Source organism: Stenella coeruleoalba (genome assembly GCF_951394435.1).
Source record: "Stenella coeruleoalba genome assembly, chromosome: 6".
NCBI classification, from domain to species: Eukaryota; Metazoa; Chordata; class Mammalia; order Artiodactyla; family Delphinidae; genus Stenella; species Stenella coeruleoalba.
In genome coordinates, this window is record NC_137151.1 from 57,100,949 (window position 1) to 57,119,619 (window position 18,671).

General features: G+C 39.9%; 1 protein-coding gene across 5 annotated transcripts in view; it reads right to left on the bottom strand.

Moving 5' to 3' along the window:
• The window catches only part of ITGB6 (integrin subunit beta 6), a gene marked incomplete at its 5' end in the record, with an annotated part of 67,747 nt that overhangs the window by 19,450 nt on the left and 29,626 nt on the right, over positions 1-18,671 (bottom strand). For all 5 annotated transcript variants that reach the window (XM_079924926.1, XM_079924929.1, XM_079924930.1 and 2 more), the window contains 3 exons: positions 6,426-6,843; positions 7,061-7,195; positions 14,762-14,851. In XM_079924926.1, the coding sequence (XP_079781052.1) occupies positions 6,426-6,843; positions 7,061-7,195; positions 14,762-14,851 (643 nt within the window). The remainder of the gene's footprint in view (positions 1-6,425; positions 6,844-7,060; positions 7,196-14,761; positions 14,852-18,671) is intronic.

Genomic DNA, 18,671 nt, shown 5'->3' on the forward strand with positions numbered 1-18,671 from the left:
TGATCTGGTCTCTTAACTGAACCAACTTGATTGCCTGATGTTATATCCAACAGAATTTATAACCAGATGAAATAAGATAGTCCAGAAGCCTATAATAGCTACTTGGTGTGTGTGTGTGCAAGTACGTGTGTGTATATACAGTTGGCGCTTGAACAACGCATGGGTTGGGGCACTGACACACCCCGCCCCCGCCCCACTCTCACTCCTCCCCCCAGGCCAAAATCTGAGGATAACTTTGGACTCCCTCAACTCTTAACTACTAACAGCCTCCTGTTGACTGGAAGCCTCACTGATAAAGTAAACAGTTGATTAACACGTATTTTGTATGTTATGCGTATCATATACTGTATACTTACAATAAAGTGAGCTAGAGAAAAGAAAATGTTATTAAGAAAATCATAAGGAAGAGAAAATACATTTACAGTACCATACTGTATTTATCAATGCCGTAAATTTACAAGATGAATCATCTGGCAGTACCTACATCAATATTGTCTTATAACACTGTAGATATTATACAACTTACCAACATTAGACATCAAAAATGAAAAGATAATGTGAAAAAGAAATTCATATTTATTTATAGGTATAGCTATTCATGCCTTGATAATGAAGAAGCAGCAATATGATTGCTTTATGGTAGCCTAGTATAATTGACATAATTGCTTCCCAGTAGCCTAGCCTATACACCAATGAATGAATTGTTAAAAGTGTTTATGGCATACAGTATTATAGACATATTCATATAGAAGCATGATTACATTTTCTAAAAAACCACTTACCTGTAATGGTAGGCTGATATGCAGTTTGTCCAATTATGAGAAAGGCATACTGTACAGTAATATAATGCTTTGAAAGCAAAGTTATAAAACAGTAAGAAAACTAACACATTATTAATTTTATATTAAATATCACTCACCTTACGCCTATGTAAGAATAGGCTAGTATCTATATATACTGTATGCATTCATGACATAACTAAATATTTTTTTGATAATTCTGGCTATGCAGTTCATCTGTGAGTATGTTCAAATTGTTGCAAATCTCCAAAAATTTTTCCAATATATTTATTGAAAAAAAACTTGCACATAAGTGGACCCACGCACTTCAAACCCGTGTTGTTCAAGGGCCAACTGTGTGTGTGTGTGTGTGTGTGTGTGTGTGTGTGTGTGTGTATATATATATATATATATATGTAGTTTTTTAAAATTTTTTGCTTTCAATTAAGATGCCATAGGATAGACATACAAGATAGACTTTAGTAACCCCACCTCTACATCACTCAAGCTGAGTAATCATGAAAGCCTCATCTATAAAGTAGAGGGAATAAAAGCTGCTTCCAATGGTTGTGGTCAGATGAGATAACGTGTAAATCTCCTAGCTTTGTATTCACCAACTAGATGTCCTACAGGCATACAGTGAGCGCCCAACAAATTCATTTATTTAACAAATTTTAATTGAGCATATATCATGTGCCAAAGATTGTTTTAGGCTTGAGGATACAAAATTAAATAAGACATGGTGGCTGAGCTTATAGCTTAGTGTAGGAGACAGGCAAATAGGTACTACTGCTAATAAGTACAACGTGATAAGTGCTATACACACAGAGGAAGTTTCCAAATTAGACAAGAGATTTGGGGAAGTTTCCAGAGGAAGTGATGCTTGAGCTGAATTTGGAAGATAAGGATAGAAGAAGAGGGTTACGTGCATTATAAGCAGAGAAAAAAGCATAGGTAAATGACAGAAGTGTGTAATCACATGACCTGCTTAATACCCATAGTAAAGTCACATGAATAAAGCCAAAGGTGTGTATGGGGTGTCCGTGAGGATAGGAGGAAAAGGTCAACAAAAGTCAGAAATCACATCATGAAAAGCTTTATGGACTAAAGTAAGAGGTTTTATCCTGAAAGTTACGAAATTTTAAGTAAGGGAGAGACCTGAAGAGATAGATATGTGTCTAGAAATGTCCTGGCATCAGTAGAGAGAGTCAAACTAGACACCGAAAAGCAAGGAGGTTCTCCCAGCAATAGAGGCAAGAAGATATGAGGCCCTGAACAGTGTCCATGGGAATGGAGAGGAAAGGGTTCAGGTGAAATTCACTGCATGGGATGCCCAGGGCGGTGGGGGAGGGGAAGAGAGAGGATGGAATCCTCCCCAGGTCACCCCCCTGGGCTGCTAGCTGGATGGGCTGCTGTCTACTGCCCTGGAATGGAAGTAACTCATGCGGTGCCTTATCCCCAGTGCCTGGCACAGAGAGTGCTTAATTGTTAAATGAATAGATTGTTCTGAGGCAGAGAAGAAAGAGCAGCTTAGGACGGGGAATACGATAGGTTCATTTTTGGTTCTGCTGAGTTTGAGGGACCCATGGGTGGTTGAATATGTATATATAGCCCTGAAGTTTGGGGTTTGGAGTCCACCAGGGATAGATGGCAGTTGAAGCTGATGTGGATGAGATCATCTAGGGCAAGCAGATAGAGTGAGGAAATCCCTGGAGAGCATCAGCATTTAAGATGTAATCAGAGAAAGGGATCGTCACAGAAGGGGCTGAGAGACAAGAGCGGCTCCTGAAGAGCTCCTGAAGAACTGGCCACAGAGTACTGTCCGAACTACTGTAAAATGTTAAATAAAGTGTTTCAGGTAAATGGGCTCGTGTGCGCTTTCATAATATTTTTTGGGTGCCTGCCATGCACAAGATCCTAAATTAGCTTTTGCTGTTCCAAACAAACAGCATTTACTTACAAATTTCATAACTGACACTTTTCTTCAGAAAAGGAAAAGCACACCAGCCATCGCCTCCCAAGTTTTGCTCTTTGGCAACATTCCAAAGGCATGTGGGCATGGTGGCGGTGGTTGAGTACGTAGTGGGTGAGTGCACAGGTGTAGAGCCAGACAGCACGTGTTTGGGTCCTGGCTCTGGTACGGGCTGGGACAAGTTGGGAAAATTACTCAACCTTTCTATGCCTCAGTTTCCTCATTGGTAAGGAGGGGTTATTAATAGCACTACTTCATCAGATTGTTATGATGATTACCTGAGATAATATATAACAATGTTTAGAACAGTGCTTGGCCCATAAATAAGCAATATATAAGTTATTATCATTACTCCTAAACACTATCCAGTAAGAAGAATCTGATAGCAAAATTATCCATCAGTATTAAAACTCCTGTGATTATACTGAAAACCAAACAGATGTAAAAGAAATCACAAGTGAGGCAGGTTTCCATTTGTAGGAGACGCTGCCATGTTCATTGTAGAAAGAAGCATTCTGGGTTTTCTCTTGTAAACTTTGGTCTAGAAGGTCGTGACTTTTCTATCTTCATGACCTGGCCTTAAGAGACATGGAGTAGGAAATCACAGAACAAAGGATAAACCACGAAGTTTTTGAAGCTGGATTCTGACTTCTCCTGGTGTATATGTACCTGTATCTGTATCTATATTTATATATCTACATCTGTATCTGTATCATCTATATCTATATAGAGAGGGTAATATAGTAATTTGTACATATATATACTAAAAAGACTTACACTTCTCTAATGAAAGATGACTTGAAATTTATCTGGATCCATGACATTAAGACTGCATTTCATAACCTATTTAATTCATAATTGAACTAATTAATTCCAAGCTAAGAATAGTTAGTTTATTTAGGCCAAAGCCATTCATTTAATTTTTATATGTAAGCTGTCCTCTAAAGTACAATTGCTTTTTGTTTCTTCCTCAGCAAGAGGGGAAACTTACTTTCATGATAGGGGGGTGATTTCCACATTGAAGTTTATTCTGAAAAATGTATACGGTATATAAATATTGTCAAATGAAATGTGCACTTCCAAAGGCTTTGAGAATGCCCAAGTGTATCACTGCATATAAGAATTCCTTGGCAGAAATTTTAGAAAACCCTTCCAAGAGCTCCTTTCAGAACTTAGAAACCCTCCCTTTCTGTGGGCCTTCCAGAACCATTAACCCAGTCACACATGTTGTTAATCGATATCCACAAACAGCCGATTATCTAAGGTACCTGTTCATACAACAATAACAACCACAACACAACTTCATAATGGCTTCATGTAGAGGCAAGATGATAACCAAAGATCAAGAAAAAATTATCAGGCTCTTTTGAGAGGGAGATATCTTTCTGGAATGCCATTGACTGATAACTCAGTGCACAATGGCAGGAAGTTTTTTCTGTAGTGCTGTTTGCCTGTTAGAGTTTCCAGTCTCTTAGAATCAAAATTTAAATGACTAATGGAATTTGGGCAAGGGAAAAATCAATGGAGCCCTCTATCTTTGAGTGCTTACAGATGGATGGAAGAAGGTGCATGAAAAGAACATTGTGATAATGGCCCTTCAGAGAAGCAGCACATTGCAGAGTATGTTGGTTGTAAAATAAGTGAGATTTACATGAGAAATGAGCCTGTAGCATAGTCAGGCCTCTGTGACAAACAACAGCAACAATAGCTTGTGTGTTCACAAGGCCAGGATCAGTTTTATCCCTACACTAAGCACAATGCCAGGCACATAGTAGGTGCTCCATTGTTCTTCGTTGAATTTGAATGACTGCACTTTTGTTATACCTTTTAAAAGAGGAAGTTACTAATAATAGAGGAACATCCTTTGAGATGTTACTGAACATAAAAAAGCATTCGAGAAACAGTCATGGTTGAGGATGGGAAAGTACCCCAATGTATGAAGGAAATGGGCATTGGTGAAGTTTTCTGAGTCCAAATGAAAAAAAATTGTATTTTCTAAATAGAATTTCTTTAGCGATCACTGTATCTGATTCAAAGAGAGGCACTATTGTCAGACCATCTGAACTACAAATACACAGATCAGGTTGACTCTGAATCTATGTCTGTCTGCATGCGTGACACAAAATAAACTGAAACACCACCAAAAAATGGGAAGAACTGTGTTGTTGAACATAACCCATCGATTTACACAGCCTTAGACCTCTGACTTCAGATATAAAGGGTGAAATACAGGTGGGGTCATAATTGCTGTTATACTGTATTTGATTACACTTTGGAGTTTTTTTTTTTTTTTTTTTTTTGGAAAGGCAATTTCAAATGTCTTAAGCACATATTTTATTAAAGATTTCTATTAGAAATGCAATCTGGGGTTCTGCTGAATAGATTCTTTTCGAGACTTGGTGACGGCCTCTGGCTTCAGGCTGTGTTCTGTCTGCATTGTGTGAAAAGAAGACCAATGTGGGTTTGGAAACACACCCATTAGATAAGGAAAAACACCTTTGAATGAAAGGGGAGAGAAATGTGTCTCAATCTGGACAGACCCTAAACTTTGCACTCTTTGGTGGGGAAGAAAGGAGGCAGCCTCAGAGGAGTCTATTGGCAGCAACAGCAAAAGCCAAGAAATGAAACGGAGGCGCACTTCTAAGGGTATCAGATGTTTTTCAAAGGCCTTTTTCCCTGAAAATCAGTCTCTTTTATATGTTCCTGACACTGTGGTTTGAAAACGTAACTTGCTTAGTTTTCTGTAAAGATAATGGCTTTCTGTTTTGAAAAGCTATCTGCTCACACACTGTGAAAAGAAAAAAAAAAGCCATGAGCTTAAATTCAGCAGTCGGTTACGATTTCAATTGTAACACAAATCTGTATCATTTAAAAGTATAATTAACACATTTGTAATTCTTGTCTGACTAGATTGTACTTAAATACGTATGTGCATCTCTCAGAATGATTTTATAATAGTCATGTTATATGTAATATAGCTTTAAACTAAAGTGATTTTTACTTCTACAAAGGATATTAGAACATAAATATTTCTGCTACTTAAAATTTTTCTCAGTCTCAAAAAATTCCAAGGATTTTTCATTTTTACCCTTTCCATAACCTTCTTCACATATGTCCTTATTCATCTTTATTATACCCTGTGCCTAACCTAGTATCTGTTACCTAACAGGTGTTTAATAAATATGCATGGGGTGAATGAAGGCCCCGAAAGTGCATTTAGAATTTTTGTGTCCCTCGTCCTTTGCAGTATGCTCCTTAAGTAGCCTGGCTTTTTATCTTTCCAAAGTAATAAGCATTTAAGAGTTGAGTCAGATACCAAGAGCCTGATCCAGAATAGTCTGGAAGATAATGGAGTTCGATTACACGCAGTTTTGTGGCGTCTGGGTAATAACCAAAGAGAAGGCATCCGTCTTTTACCTACTTACTCCCAGGGAAATAATAATAGAGATGTAAGTTCAGCTGGCAGAGATCTCACCCCTAGGGAATGTCAGAGCCAGAAAAAAACATAAGGGAAGGTCAGTTACCTTAGTCTAAAGGTCAACCCACTCAACTGATCAGCAAACATTTACTGAGCACCTGCTGTGCCCAGGTGGCTGTGGAAGGTGCAAAGGATGCAAAGCCCTTCCTTGATACGTGCACGGTCGCCCTGTAAGGTGGATTTGGACATGGCCTACCTCCACAGAGCAGCCCTCTGTGTCTCACGCAGGAGAAATTGTCACACTGGCAGTAAGGGCCGTAAATGGCTCCATAGGGGGACAAGTGGCAGATGCACTGCCCGCAGTAGCAATCGCCTCTTCCGCTGCACGCGGGGAGTTCCGGGGCCTCCTTGCAGGAGTCGGTGCTCAGCGTGTCCTCCCCACACTCGCAGTGAGGACCCATGTGGCCAGGGTGGCAGGCGCACACTCCACACTGGAAGGAGCCGTTTCCGTTGCTGCATCTGGAGCTGTTCACCTCCACTTCCTTCTGACAGTCACAGCTGCATTCTGGACTGACAAGGATCTCCAGGGCGTCCCCCAGCCCCACAGGCTTTATGACAATGTGCCTGCTTCTTCTCTCACAGTTTGGTATACTCACAGTCACGTTGAACGAAGCCTGGAAAAAAAGAATTAATTATCTTCTGCTAGCCACCAATATGCATGGGAAGAAACAAAGCTGCTTGGGGATCAGCTTTGCGAAAGCATTTATTAGGAAATCTTCGAAAATCGCTTTTGAAATTCTTGAACGGAAAAGTCTAGCTTCAGTGCACTAAGGTAACTTCTGACAGATCATCTAGATGTTTTTTCAGATGACCTATGAGCCGTCTACTTACTGTGTCTCCCACCTTCATGTGAGAGCATTTCTTTTGGTGTGGAAAGGGGGTCCCAGTATTACAGACAGCTGTGAATGACAGGTTGAGTCCTTCTGTGTCTCCTAACACCTCCAGCTCCACCTCAGACCGGAGTTCCTTTAGATAAGGCATAAAGAGTTGAATGAAGTCACAACCAAAAAATAGAGCCAGAAGAGAAGAATCTGTGAATCATGTTCATTAAACAACAAATAAATAAAATTAAATTGGGTCTAAAAGAAATTCACCATATCACCACTCAAGCAAAAAAGCAAGCAATACACACACACACACACACACACACACACACACACACACACACACATCATATTTTATCGAATCTAAGATGCCATCAATTCTAAGATACACCATTATTTTATGACAAGTAAACTATGACAAAATACCTCGAGATCGTTTGGCACTCCATATGAATCAAACCTGTCCGTCTATCATTGCTTTAAAAATTATTTTATCCATTTTGAGGGTTGGAAAAATTTCTCCAGTCCTGAATTGCATTGCTTGGCATATAAAAGGCAAATCTTTTGCTGTATCTCAGTAACAAAATATAACAATAGCTTGCTTTACTTGTATCCTACATATCATCATTTTTAGGTCCCATAAAGCAGCTGGTTGTTACTTTATAAGGAATACAGATCATTCCTCCAACAATGAATATTTGCTTCACTGATATCAGTATTTGTTTCCCTCTTATTCAGTTTTGGTACATTTCTGCACAAACAATAACTTTTCAGTATCGAGTCATAGTGCAAACCTGGAAGATATTTTAAAATAGCAATTGAACTCGACACTACCAACAGTGTACTTAACGAATTGAAGTGGCAATAACACATACAGTTACTGCCAAGATTATACATGTGCAGACCATGAAAACTACATTGTGACTTCCATTCTGTTGAAAGCATTGGTAAGACATGACTAATTATAAAATGTATCCCAATTTTAGAGATGTTAAAATGTGAGAGAAACTGTGCCTTGAAATCAGTGCTGGAATTTATAGAGTCCCTATTGTACATTTAGTATAGAGCCAGGTCTGGGGGAATGGGTATAAGACAGGATTTCTGCCCTCGAGATGATCATCTTGCTGAAAAAAATTAGGTGGAACCAAGTGAAGCAGTTAACGTACAACGTCAGTCAATGTACCATTAAATTAGAAAAAAAAAATTGTGTAATACATGAGGGTTTGGGAGAGTTCAGGAAAGAGGGCTGTCAGTGAAGACTGAAGTATTAGAAGACTAGTCCTTAATGGCTGTGTTGGATTTAGATGTGTGGAGGGGATGACAATGGTATTTCAGGCGAGGGGACCAAAAGAGAGAAAGCTCAGTGCCAGGAGTGGGACAGAATGGAGAAAAGAGGGGCTCAGCCCAAGCCTGCACCCCTACTGTCCGGGGAGACACCAGACCACAAAGAACCCTGAGGTTTGGAGAGATGAGTTAACACCTGCGGGAAATATTCCATGAAGCTTTTCAGCAGGGGCCTGATTTACTGAAAAGGCAGCTGCAGGGAGGTTGTCTGGAAGGCATGTGCAGGACAGGCCAGAGGAGGGGACAGGAAGATTTAAGTCAAGGAGGCTGGCATGTTGCTGCACTCACCACGCCTGAGGCGTGAGGAGCAGGGATGCAGTGGCTGGGATATGCGATGACGGGGCTGGAAGAGGGGAAGACTAGATACAGGGCGTGTGGGTGATGGCAGAGGGGTACGTAGAGGCAACGTTTCCCAGGAGGAAGAATGTCAAGGAAGGGGAAGGGAGAGCTGCTGTTTGGGGAAAGCTAGTGTTATTATTCAGACCTTCTTTATTTCTCTTTCTTTTATAGAAGTTTGTATTTGGGGGACTTCAAAACCAAATTAATTTCAAATAATTTCAAATTAATTTCAAAACCAAATTATTTTTAAAAAACAGAATAAAAACAAATTGTAAAATACTATGAAGTAAGTTATACTTCATCTAAAAGGATTTGATAGAGTCCCTATACCCATTCCATTGATAGAATTTTAAAAGCATATTCTGCTTCAAACTTTCCTGAAATATAATTTTGCCAACTGCATGGTACGATAACCCTGCTTTCCTCCTAATTCTAAGGTGCTGACTGTAAATTCTAAGTCACTCCTCTTCCCTGCTTTGTTATTTGCCCCACGTGGTCACTCCTTCCATAGATGGGCACAGGCTGACTTTTCAGAATGTAGTCTTTGTCAGAGATTAAAGTGTCGTTTCCCAGTCCTAAAGATTATTCCCACCATGTCTTAAGATTTCAATTTCTGCCAATTTAGCATTAACATATACCCTTTAAATCTGTTTTATCTCAACTAGTTACATTACCAGTTTATTCATTCAGAAAATATTTATTGAGTGTCCACTATGTACCAGACACTGTTCTAGGTGCTTGGGAAACAAAAACGTCTAAAATAGCTTACCCCTTGATTGAGTTTATACTATAGTGTGGGAAGACAGAAAGGAAACCACACAATAAATAAGAAAATTATGTAGTACCAGGAAGGTGATAAATGCTATGGAAAAAAGTTAGGGTGGGATAATGAAGATTAAGAGAGTGTGGGCAGGGGGTACAGGCTACAATTTTTAAAAAGTGATCGGGGTGGGATTCATTAAGAGAGTCACTTGTTTCTCTATGACATAAATCACAGCAAGATCCTTTTTGACCCACCTCCTAGAGAAATGGAAATAAAAACAAAAATAAACAAATGGGACCTAATGAAACGTCAAAGCTTTTGCACAGCAAAGGAAATCATAAACAAGACCAAAAGACAACCCTCAGAATGGGAGAAAATATTTGCAAATGAAGCAACTGACAAAGGATTCATCTCCAAAATTTACAAGCAGCTCATGCAGCTCATGCAGCTCAATAATAAAAAAACAAACAACCTAATCCAAAAATGGGCAGAAGACCTAAATAGACATTTCTCCAAAGAAGATATACAAATTGCCAACAAACACATGAAAGAATGCTCAACATCACTAATCATTAGAGAAATGCAAATCAAAACTACAATGAGGTATCATCTCACACCGGTCAGAATGGCCATCATCAAAAAATCTAGAAACAATAATTGCTGGAGAGGGTGTGGAGAAAAGGGAACACTCTTGCACTGCTGGTGGGAATGTAAATTGATACAGCCACTGTGGAGAACAGTATGGAGGTTCCTTTAAAAACTACAAATAGAACTACCATATGACCCAGCAATCCCACTACTGCGCATATACCCTGAGAAAACCATAATCCACAAAGAGACATGTACTACCATGTTCATTGCAGCACTATTTACAATAGCCAGGACATGGAAGCAACCTAAGTGTCCATCATCGGATGAACGGATAAAGAAGATGTGGCACATATACACAATGGAATATTACTCAGCCATAAAAAGAAACGAAATTGAGCTATTTGTAATGAGGTGGATAGAACTAGAGTCTGTCATACAGAGTGAAGTAAGTCAGAAAGAGAAAGACAAATACCGTATGCTAACACATATATATGGAATTTAAGAAAAAAAAAATGTCATGAAGAACCTAGGGGTAAGACAGGAATAAAGACACAGACCTACTAGAGAATGGACTTGAGGATATGGGGAGGGGGAAGGGTAAGCTGTGACAAAGCTAGAGAGAGGCATGGACATATATACACTACCAAACGTAAGGTAGATAGCTAGTGGGAAGAGCCGCATAGCACAGGGAGATCAGCTTGGTGCTTTGTGACCGCCTGGAGGGGTGGGATAGGGAGGGTGGGAGGGAGGGAGACGTAAGAGGGAAGAGATATGGGAACATATGTATATGTATAACTGATTCACTTTGTTATAAAGCAGAAACTAACACACCGTTGTAAAGCAATTATACTCCAATAAAGATGTAAAAAAAAAAAAAAAAGAGGGTCACATTTCAAGAAAGTGAGAGGAAATTAGCCACGCAGATATATGTGAACAGAGTGTTTCAGGAAAAGGGTGCAGCCAATGCAAAGGCCCTAAGGCAGGACCATGTCTGCCTTGCTCTGGGAGCAGAAGAGCAAAGAGGGCAGGTTTGCTGCACTGGAGCAGAATTAGAGGAGAGTAACGCGAGGTGAAGTCAGAGGTGATGGGGTGGAGGGGAACAGACCTGATAGGGTCCTCGTAGGCTGTTATAAAGAACTCGGCTTTTACTCTACGTAAAATGAGAAAGCAATTAGGGTTACCAACAAAAGAGTAATAGGAGTTGACTTAACATGTTTAATGAAACTTCTGGCTGTTTTGCTGAAAACAGATTGTAGGAAGCCAAAGGTGGAAACGGGAAATATCATTTAGGAGGCTTTTGCAATAATTCAGGTGAATGAGGATGGTGGCTCCAATTAGGGTGAGGACAGTAGACGCAGCAATTGGATCAAACTCTAAATAAATTTGAAGGTAGAGTCAACAAGATTTCCTGATGGATTAAATGTACAGTGTGAAAGAAAGAGGGGGGAGTCAAGGATCGTTTCAAGCTTTTTGGTCCTAGCCACATGAAGGATGGAATTACCATGAGTTGAGAAGCAGAAAACTACGGCGAAGTATGTTTGGGAGAGTCCAGGTTACTCTGCTGATGTGCCCACTAACATATCAACTGACTCCTAGATCTCTCCATTTGGATGTTTACTAGAGAAATATAGCACGGTTGCTGGGCAGCATTGAGGGCCAGCTTGAAGTCTGTGATCATGAATTTAAAGTGAGATCCGGTAGCATAATTGTATGTTTTTCCCATTCCCATTCAGCTGTGCAGAGTGGACAGTTGGATTTTACCAGGACCACTATTGGCCAACCACCTCAAAGGAGTGATAAGGTGCAGGGGAATTGAGAGAGTGTCTAAGGAGTGACCACAATGTTTGAATTTAAGCTGAGGGGCCAGGTGAGAGAGGACATCAAGGGGATGAGGAACTGTACACAGAGGACAGGGTCAATTAATTGGAGATCCTGATGGGTTGGAAGAAATATTAGGGGAACTAGCAAGAGTGAGGTGAAAAGATTGGAAATGGTGAGCAGAGAATGGATTGCATGTAACTGAGACTATCGGCAATGATAACGTTTAAGGTATGACAAGAGTGTGAAGGTATGAGGAGGTAATTAAAAGGGAAGGGAACAAAATCGTTTCAGAAGCAGAGTTCAAGAAACTGAGAGTCCAGGGTACGGGAAGGATCATATATATGTATACATATGGGCTGAAATCATCAAGAAATAAGACAGGAGTTGTGTTGGAGACAGTGACACTGAACTAAACGAGAAATGAGGGATATGACCTGAATGTTTGTAGATGACAGCAATTAGGAGTAGTGAGTGACATAATCTAACCAAAATGAAGGAAATCTCAGCAATGATCTAATTGGAATATCATATTGCAAATTTCACCAGGAATATTTTAATGTGAATTTCCCAAAGAAAAGACGTAAATGTTTGTTTGTATGTATCATCTTTTCACTCATTCATTTATTGATCATATACTATGAACCAGGCAAAACAAAACAAGTCACTTCCCTTCTGGAACTTAAATGCCAACAGAAGACCTTACCCTTGGGAGTATGGGTATTTCAGCAGCTTTTATTATGTGGTTAGGGAAGGAAGGAAAGTAGTGAATGATGGCCAGGTGAATACACATCTGGTATTTAAGGCTTTTTAAATGTCAATACAGCACTGTAAAATACTGAGCTGAAGTTTATCGTCACTAATCATATACACAAATTGTTTGCCTCTGCCCCACTACAAGTCAGAAGCGTTTTATGTTTTCTCTCAAGATAGTCTCTTTCCTTCTCTCTCTTTTTTATAGGTTGGAAAGAAATCTAGTCTATGGATCCCCATATTTTAAGGTCCTTTTAGGATACATTTAAAAGATAACACAACAGAAAAGTAATTTGAACCAGTGCCAAGATCTGTTGCATACCTCGCAGTGACTCATAGAGTTTCAATCATACCTCCAGAGCAAGATGGTTTGATATAAGAATAACAGACACTTCATATTTTTGAGACAGTAAAATGAAGACACAAGATTCACTTCAAATGTTTGATGTCTTGATTTCAACTACTCTGTAAATTATGTGAGTGATTGGAGATGTAAAGTGAGACATAAACTCTGACAGAGCAAGCAGGGGCACAGACAGGGCTGGTCAGACAGGAGGAGAAATATTTTTGACAATTCACTGTTTTCTACTTCGCTTAACTCCTTTGAAAATATTAGTGGCCAGCACTTTTGAGAGTCCTGAGTTAAAGAAAATTGAGCGTGTTCTAATTCAGTGAAGAATTGCCATGTGATTTTACTTGATTCTACACATTAAAACTTTACTGCATAAGAGGGAGGAAGGTTTTTATGGTATTTTGTTGACAAGCTTTCCTGTCTGGAAGAATTTCAAGCATGAACTAGCATGGTGATTAAATTTTTATGTGAGCTAAGAAAACTGAAGTTTCTGAGGGTATGAATTTTAAAAAAACCTCTCATCCTATAACTTTAATGGACCATCTGTATTTTCTTCTTTGAGAAAATGTATTCGAGAAAAAAAACTTGCTTTTCCCTATTAAGGTGAGTTTCAAAATTGGTGGGGTGATGTCAAAAACACTGGGTTTTTTCCTCAAAATACGTGACTCTTCCTTCCCTTAAAATTCTCCCAAGACATCTGTGAGAGGAATCTGGACACAGCTATTTTTAAAAAACTTTCCAGATGATTCTGAAATGTCAAGGAACACTGGTTCAGTATATGCTAAGTATTGGCATAGAGTGCATATGGGTCCTTTATTTGTCATTTTAAAGGATCAAAATTAGAATTTTATTCATCTGCTATTATGTAATTCTGTTTAGAGCAAATATTAGAGCTTTACTGCTTTATAAAAGTTTATTTTTTTCATTCCTGTCCTAACTTAGAGCTTCATCTTTGTGTGTGTTTGTGTGTGTGTGTGTGTGTGTGTGTGTGTTTCTTTGTAAGTAAAGGCAAAAAGGGGGGATGATAATGATATTTAGGAACCGAAATAAAAAAGAGTTGGCAACTGGTCATCCACTGTTGATTGAGTTATAAAACGGTGATATACAGAGAAAACATAGCAACCCTGTAGGTATGGATCTTATTTTAAGGGAAGAATTCTGTCTTCAGGCACTAATTTACAAAGACAAGGCAAAAGAAAAAAATATGTATTTATGTACATATATGACATAAAACCAGTGGAAAATTTCCTTGGTTCTCAAAAGCAGAAAATCTACAAAGTGGTTCCTGGTGTGCTTTGGTGTTTTTTCCCTTGAGTTATGATTTAGTCTCATTAAGCCTGTGGAGTTAGTTCTCATAGCTCTGTTACTCGTTGGCAATTTAAACTTAATTTTTTTTCAGGCAGAGAAGAGGGAAGCTTAATTGTACGACTCATGAAGCCTTTTCAGTAGAATTAAAATTTTGCAGGTGACAGTGCTGTTGTTGGTTATTACTATAAAAACAACCTTTATGATCAGGTTTATGATTTTTCTACATTCTGCCCCACCCTCCGGGAAGAATATCTGCCAATAAGGTGAACAAAATTTATGTTTTGGATATAATTTTTTATATCCATTAATGCAGAGAGCTTTTCTTTGGATAAGCGCTGTCTCTACCAACAAAGGAGAGGGCATTTAACAGCCTAAAACATATCTTAGTTTTTAAATACCAAAGAAATGCAAAAAGAAAACCCAGCAGTGAAACATCATACTTCATAAGCCGAGATGATCAGCTGGAGAATGTTTCCAGAGTCCTTCTGTAGTACCCCTACTGTAGCTCCAGGAATGAGTTTTGCATAATTCTGTAAACGAAAAAGAATAAGTCAGTCTTTGCTCACTGCAATTGAGAAGCATTAAGTGTGGGTTCAACCTGCTGGTTGAGATCACCTCTCTTTAACTGGCCAGGAGAAACAGTCTCCAGATAATAAACGGGTGTTTCTCCTGAAACTGTAGCCCTGTCTGGTGCTGCTTCCCGTGCTCAGGTGGAAAAATGAAAAGGCCAGAGCTGCTGCTGGGGAAATCCAGCCCCTGCGTTGGCCTTAGTCTAGGGCTGTGATTTACATCACAATGGGACTCAAGTCTCAAATAAAAATAACACTTATATAACATCTTCCATTCGTGGAGCATCCTTTGTCTAAAAAGTTCTAAGCATACTACCAGGAACTGTCTCCTCTTTTTTGTAGCATTGCAGAAACTAAGGTTTGGGTCACGTGGGTCCCTCACTGCTCTCAGGTCGCCCTGCAGGTCATTCAGTCCGGAGGTCTTAATTGTCAATCATTGTCAATCGCTTGGTGGAGCAAAGGAGTGAACTGTTCGGATGCTTGCTGTTAACTCCCCCTTTCCTAGCAGTAACGAGTACACTTTTAGGGATGTCAGCATGGTACTGGGGTTGGTTGGGATCGCTCCCCACACATCATGACCCTGTGAATCAGCACCTACCTTTAAACTATCTGCATTCTCCACCTACGTTGCTTCCCCTGAGATGTCGTTCCTACCAGAGGAGAACTCACAATATTAGCCCATCCCTTCAGGTACCAAACATGGCCAAGGACTGAAGCGTTTCAAAGAAGGCAACTTTCTAGACAGCTGAAAATTACCCCTTCCTTAAGTTTTATGTTTTAAAACTTTATTTTCAAACAGAAAGTTTCCGAAAATGTACAGGACACATTCTTGTCTTCATAAATAAAGACATTCAAGCATACCTTGACTTTTTTCTTGAAGAAATAGTCATACATATCAATATTAACTATAACTCTATAATCGTCAAAGGCTTCTATCCGTAGGATTTGCAGATAGATCACATCCTTACCAAGTGGACCCCAACTGCTATGCTTTCGTTTCATTTATTTGTTTTTAGTTTCTGTCTTCTCCTTGTTAAGCTGTAAGGTATCACTCGCCTACCAATTCACTCATTTATTCATTTGCTCTTGCATTCACCAACATCAATTCAGTAGGCTTAATATGCCCTGCTACATCAAGAAGAAACGATCACTCATTTTGTCAGCTGTTCTCTTCTAAAGTTTCCATGTATTGTGAAATCCGATGACCGAATTTATCACAGTTGTAGGCAAAAAAAGAAAACTAAGCTTTGAGTGAAGAATTTAGGGCATCTCCTAAAGTTCAAGCATAATGATATCCTATCTTATTCCAAAGAAGATTTAAGTAGTTTAGAAAATGCACAAAACTAAATCAGAATTAATAATCATGATAGTAAGTAAATAAATCAGGATAAGGGGAACCCAAGGGAGGAACAAATGAAGCCAGGGTGATGTGGGAACACCAACATGTTTTGGGAGGTCCCAGGCACTTGCAAGAGGTGGGCACCCGGCTCAAATCCAAACCTTCTACTCCTCATTTATGGAAAAATGGGCTTTGGTTTTAATTTGTGAGTTTTGCAATGTTCTACTTATTTCACCATTCATAATTGTGTTTAAGTTTGAAGTTGCTGGAAAGCTGAACTGTTAAAAAAGTGTCAATCGTCCATCCGCCTTGACACTGTGTTTTATTATTGAAGGGGCTGTGGATAATAATCCAGGTAACATCCCTCCCGTTACTTTGGGCCCCTCCGTCACTGCCTATTGAGGTGGGTCCCCAAGTCAGATAGAACTTGTCAAATACGAGGAAGGCACTGGTTCATCGACTCACTTTTCAAATAAACACATGTCAAAAGGGCCATGAAGCGTGAGAGCTGTGGTTAACAGCAAATACCTAAATGGGAACTTGAATTTCACTCAAGTGGAGCTGGAATGTGTGTAAATTTGACTGGTTCCAGAAGAGAAGGCAGAGGGAAACTTTAGAGTTTGACAAAGAAAGGTTTAGAGCCTTTTGAAAAGGAATTTCAAGGTCCTTAGCTTTGCATGAAACTGCTATCCTTGAAAAATGTCCTGATATCCCCCAGGCCAAGACATAATGGGTATTTTCCAGACGCAATGGTTCAAGGGGCCTCCAGATTCTGGGTTCATTCTTGGTTAACAAAGCCAAATCCATCTAATTCCTAAAGCATAATTACGATCCTGCATGTGGTGTGACATTTGGCTACTAGGACGAGTGGAAACATTAATCACATTTGTTGATCGTCACCAGAGTGAGGGTACAAAGGAGTTGGCATGTAGGAGAAGTACCCAGGATGACACTGACCATTGTGGAGAGGAAGACTATTAATTAATTTCTGGATGCTGATTCCCCCCAAAAGCACTGCAAATAACTAACTAAGAACATGGACAATTTGGCTTCTTGATCTAACACTGTAAAAACATTACACTTTAAATCTTGTAGTATTATGATTACTGTAAATATCATGTGTCAAATTCATTTCTGTCACTAAAGCCCTAAAGTGTTATTATAAATTGTCCTGATTAAACATGTTTAATGTTAGAAAAAGGATGATTTTGCATGCCTGGGTGTGATCAATTATAGCAGTGTGACCGGAAAAGAGAACTCTTGGGTATTAGAAATGATGAACTCTGAAGACGCGACGTGGCACGAGCTGAGTAGAAATGCAAACTCCTATGCTTGGACTTGAATTTCTTGGGCTTACGTTCCCTGTTCTCTGTCCATGGATTATCTTAATTATGGATTTTCTCCCTTTCCTCCCCACCATGCCACCCAGGAGTTTCTGAGGTTGCTTTTCTCACTCGTGTTTGCAAGGTTGGCTTTTTCTGTTCACCTTCGTTTCCTTAACTTCTTTCATCAAGGCCTAGTTTTTCGTTCACGTTGCCCCAACCTCAAAAAAGATTTTGTATTTGTCCAACAGTCTGCATTTGCTCCCTAGAAATCTCCTGTTTGTCAAGGCTAGAGGATCAGAAGTGGACAGGCCGCGATTTAGCGGGCAGGCGTCGAAGGCTTCAGAAGATAGTACCTGGATTCACACCTGCACACTTCAGGTTCCTCTCAGAGAGCGTCTCTAAGTTCAGGGCCTCTGGGCGTCCGGCTGCCAGAAATCAGGGGTGCACCCCTGCTGGGCTGAGGGCAGGGGAGCCGCAGCCCCACATACCTGCAGCCCCAGGTAGCCGTAGACCGGCTGTTGGTTGGTTTTCTCTTTAAAGAGACTCAGGTTGAGGACCTTGGCAGCCTCTAGGCTGCTCTTGGTGCTATACTGCTGTTCTCCCCATGGAAGAGACAGCTGCCGATGGGGCCTTCATTCCTGCTTTGACTGCACTTCCTGTTGGGTTCACTCTCACCTCCAGGTTCAGAGTCTGGCTCTGTTCTGGGATACAGTTTATTATTGGCTGTATCCTTGCTGGGCATTGTGATTGGGTTTTTGCCTTGGATGGTGACTCGAACGTGCCCTCATGTCCTCCTCTGGTGACATTTCTGCTATAGCATCATGGGTTCCTCGCCACCTCAGACCTGTCAGCCACCATTTTACACAGACCACACTTCTCATGTGCCTCGTCAGAGGGGGGGAAGTCGGAAGTCAACTGGCCGCATATCTGCTAGTAGCATTTTAATAAAGAATTTGTAAAACCAAATATTTAGAGCAACCTGCTTCTTCTCTTTAGGCTTTGTGCTTGCTTAACTCTTTCTATGGAGCCTCACTGATGTGGAGGGATTTTATGCTTAGTGCCGTTTATTTTCAACATTATATGATTAACCAACGTCACTGTTCTTGTTCTTTAACTA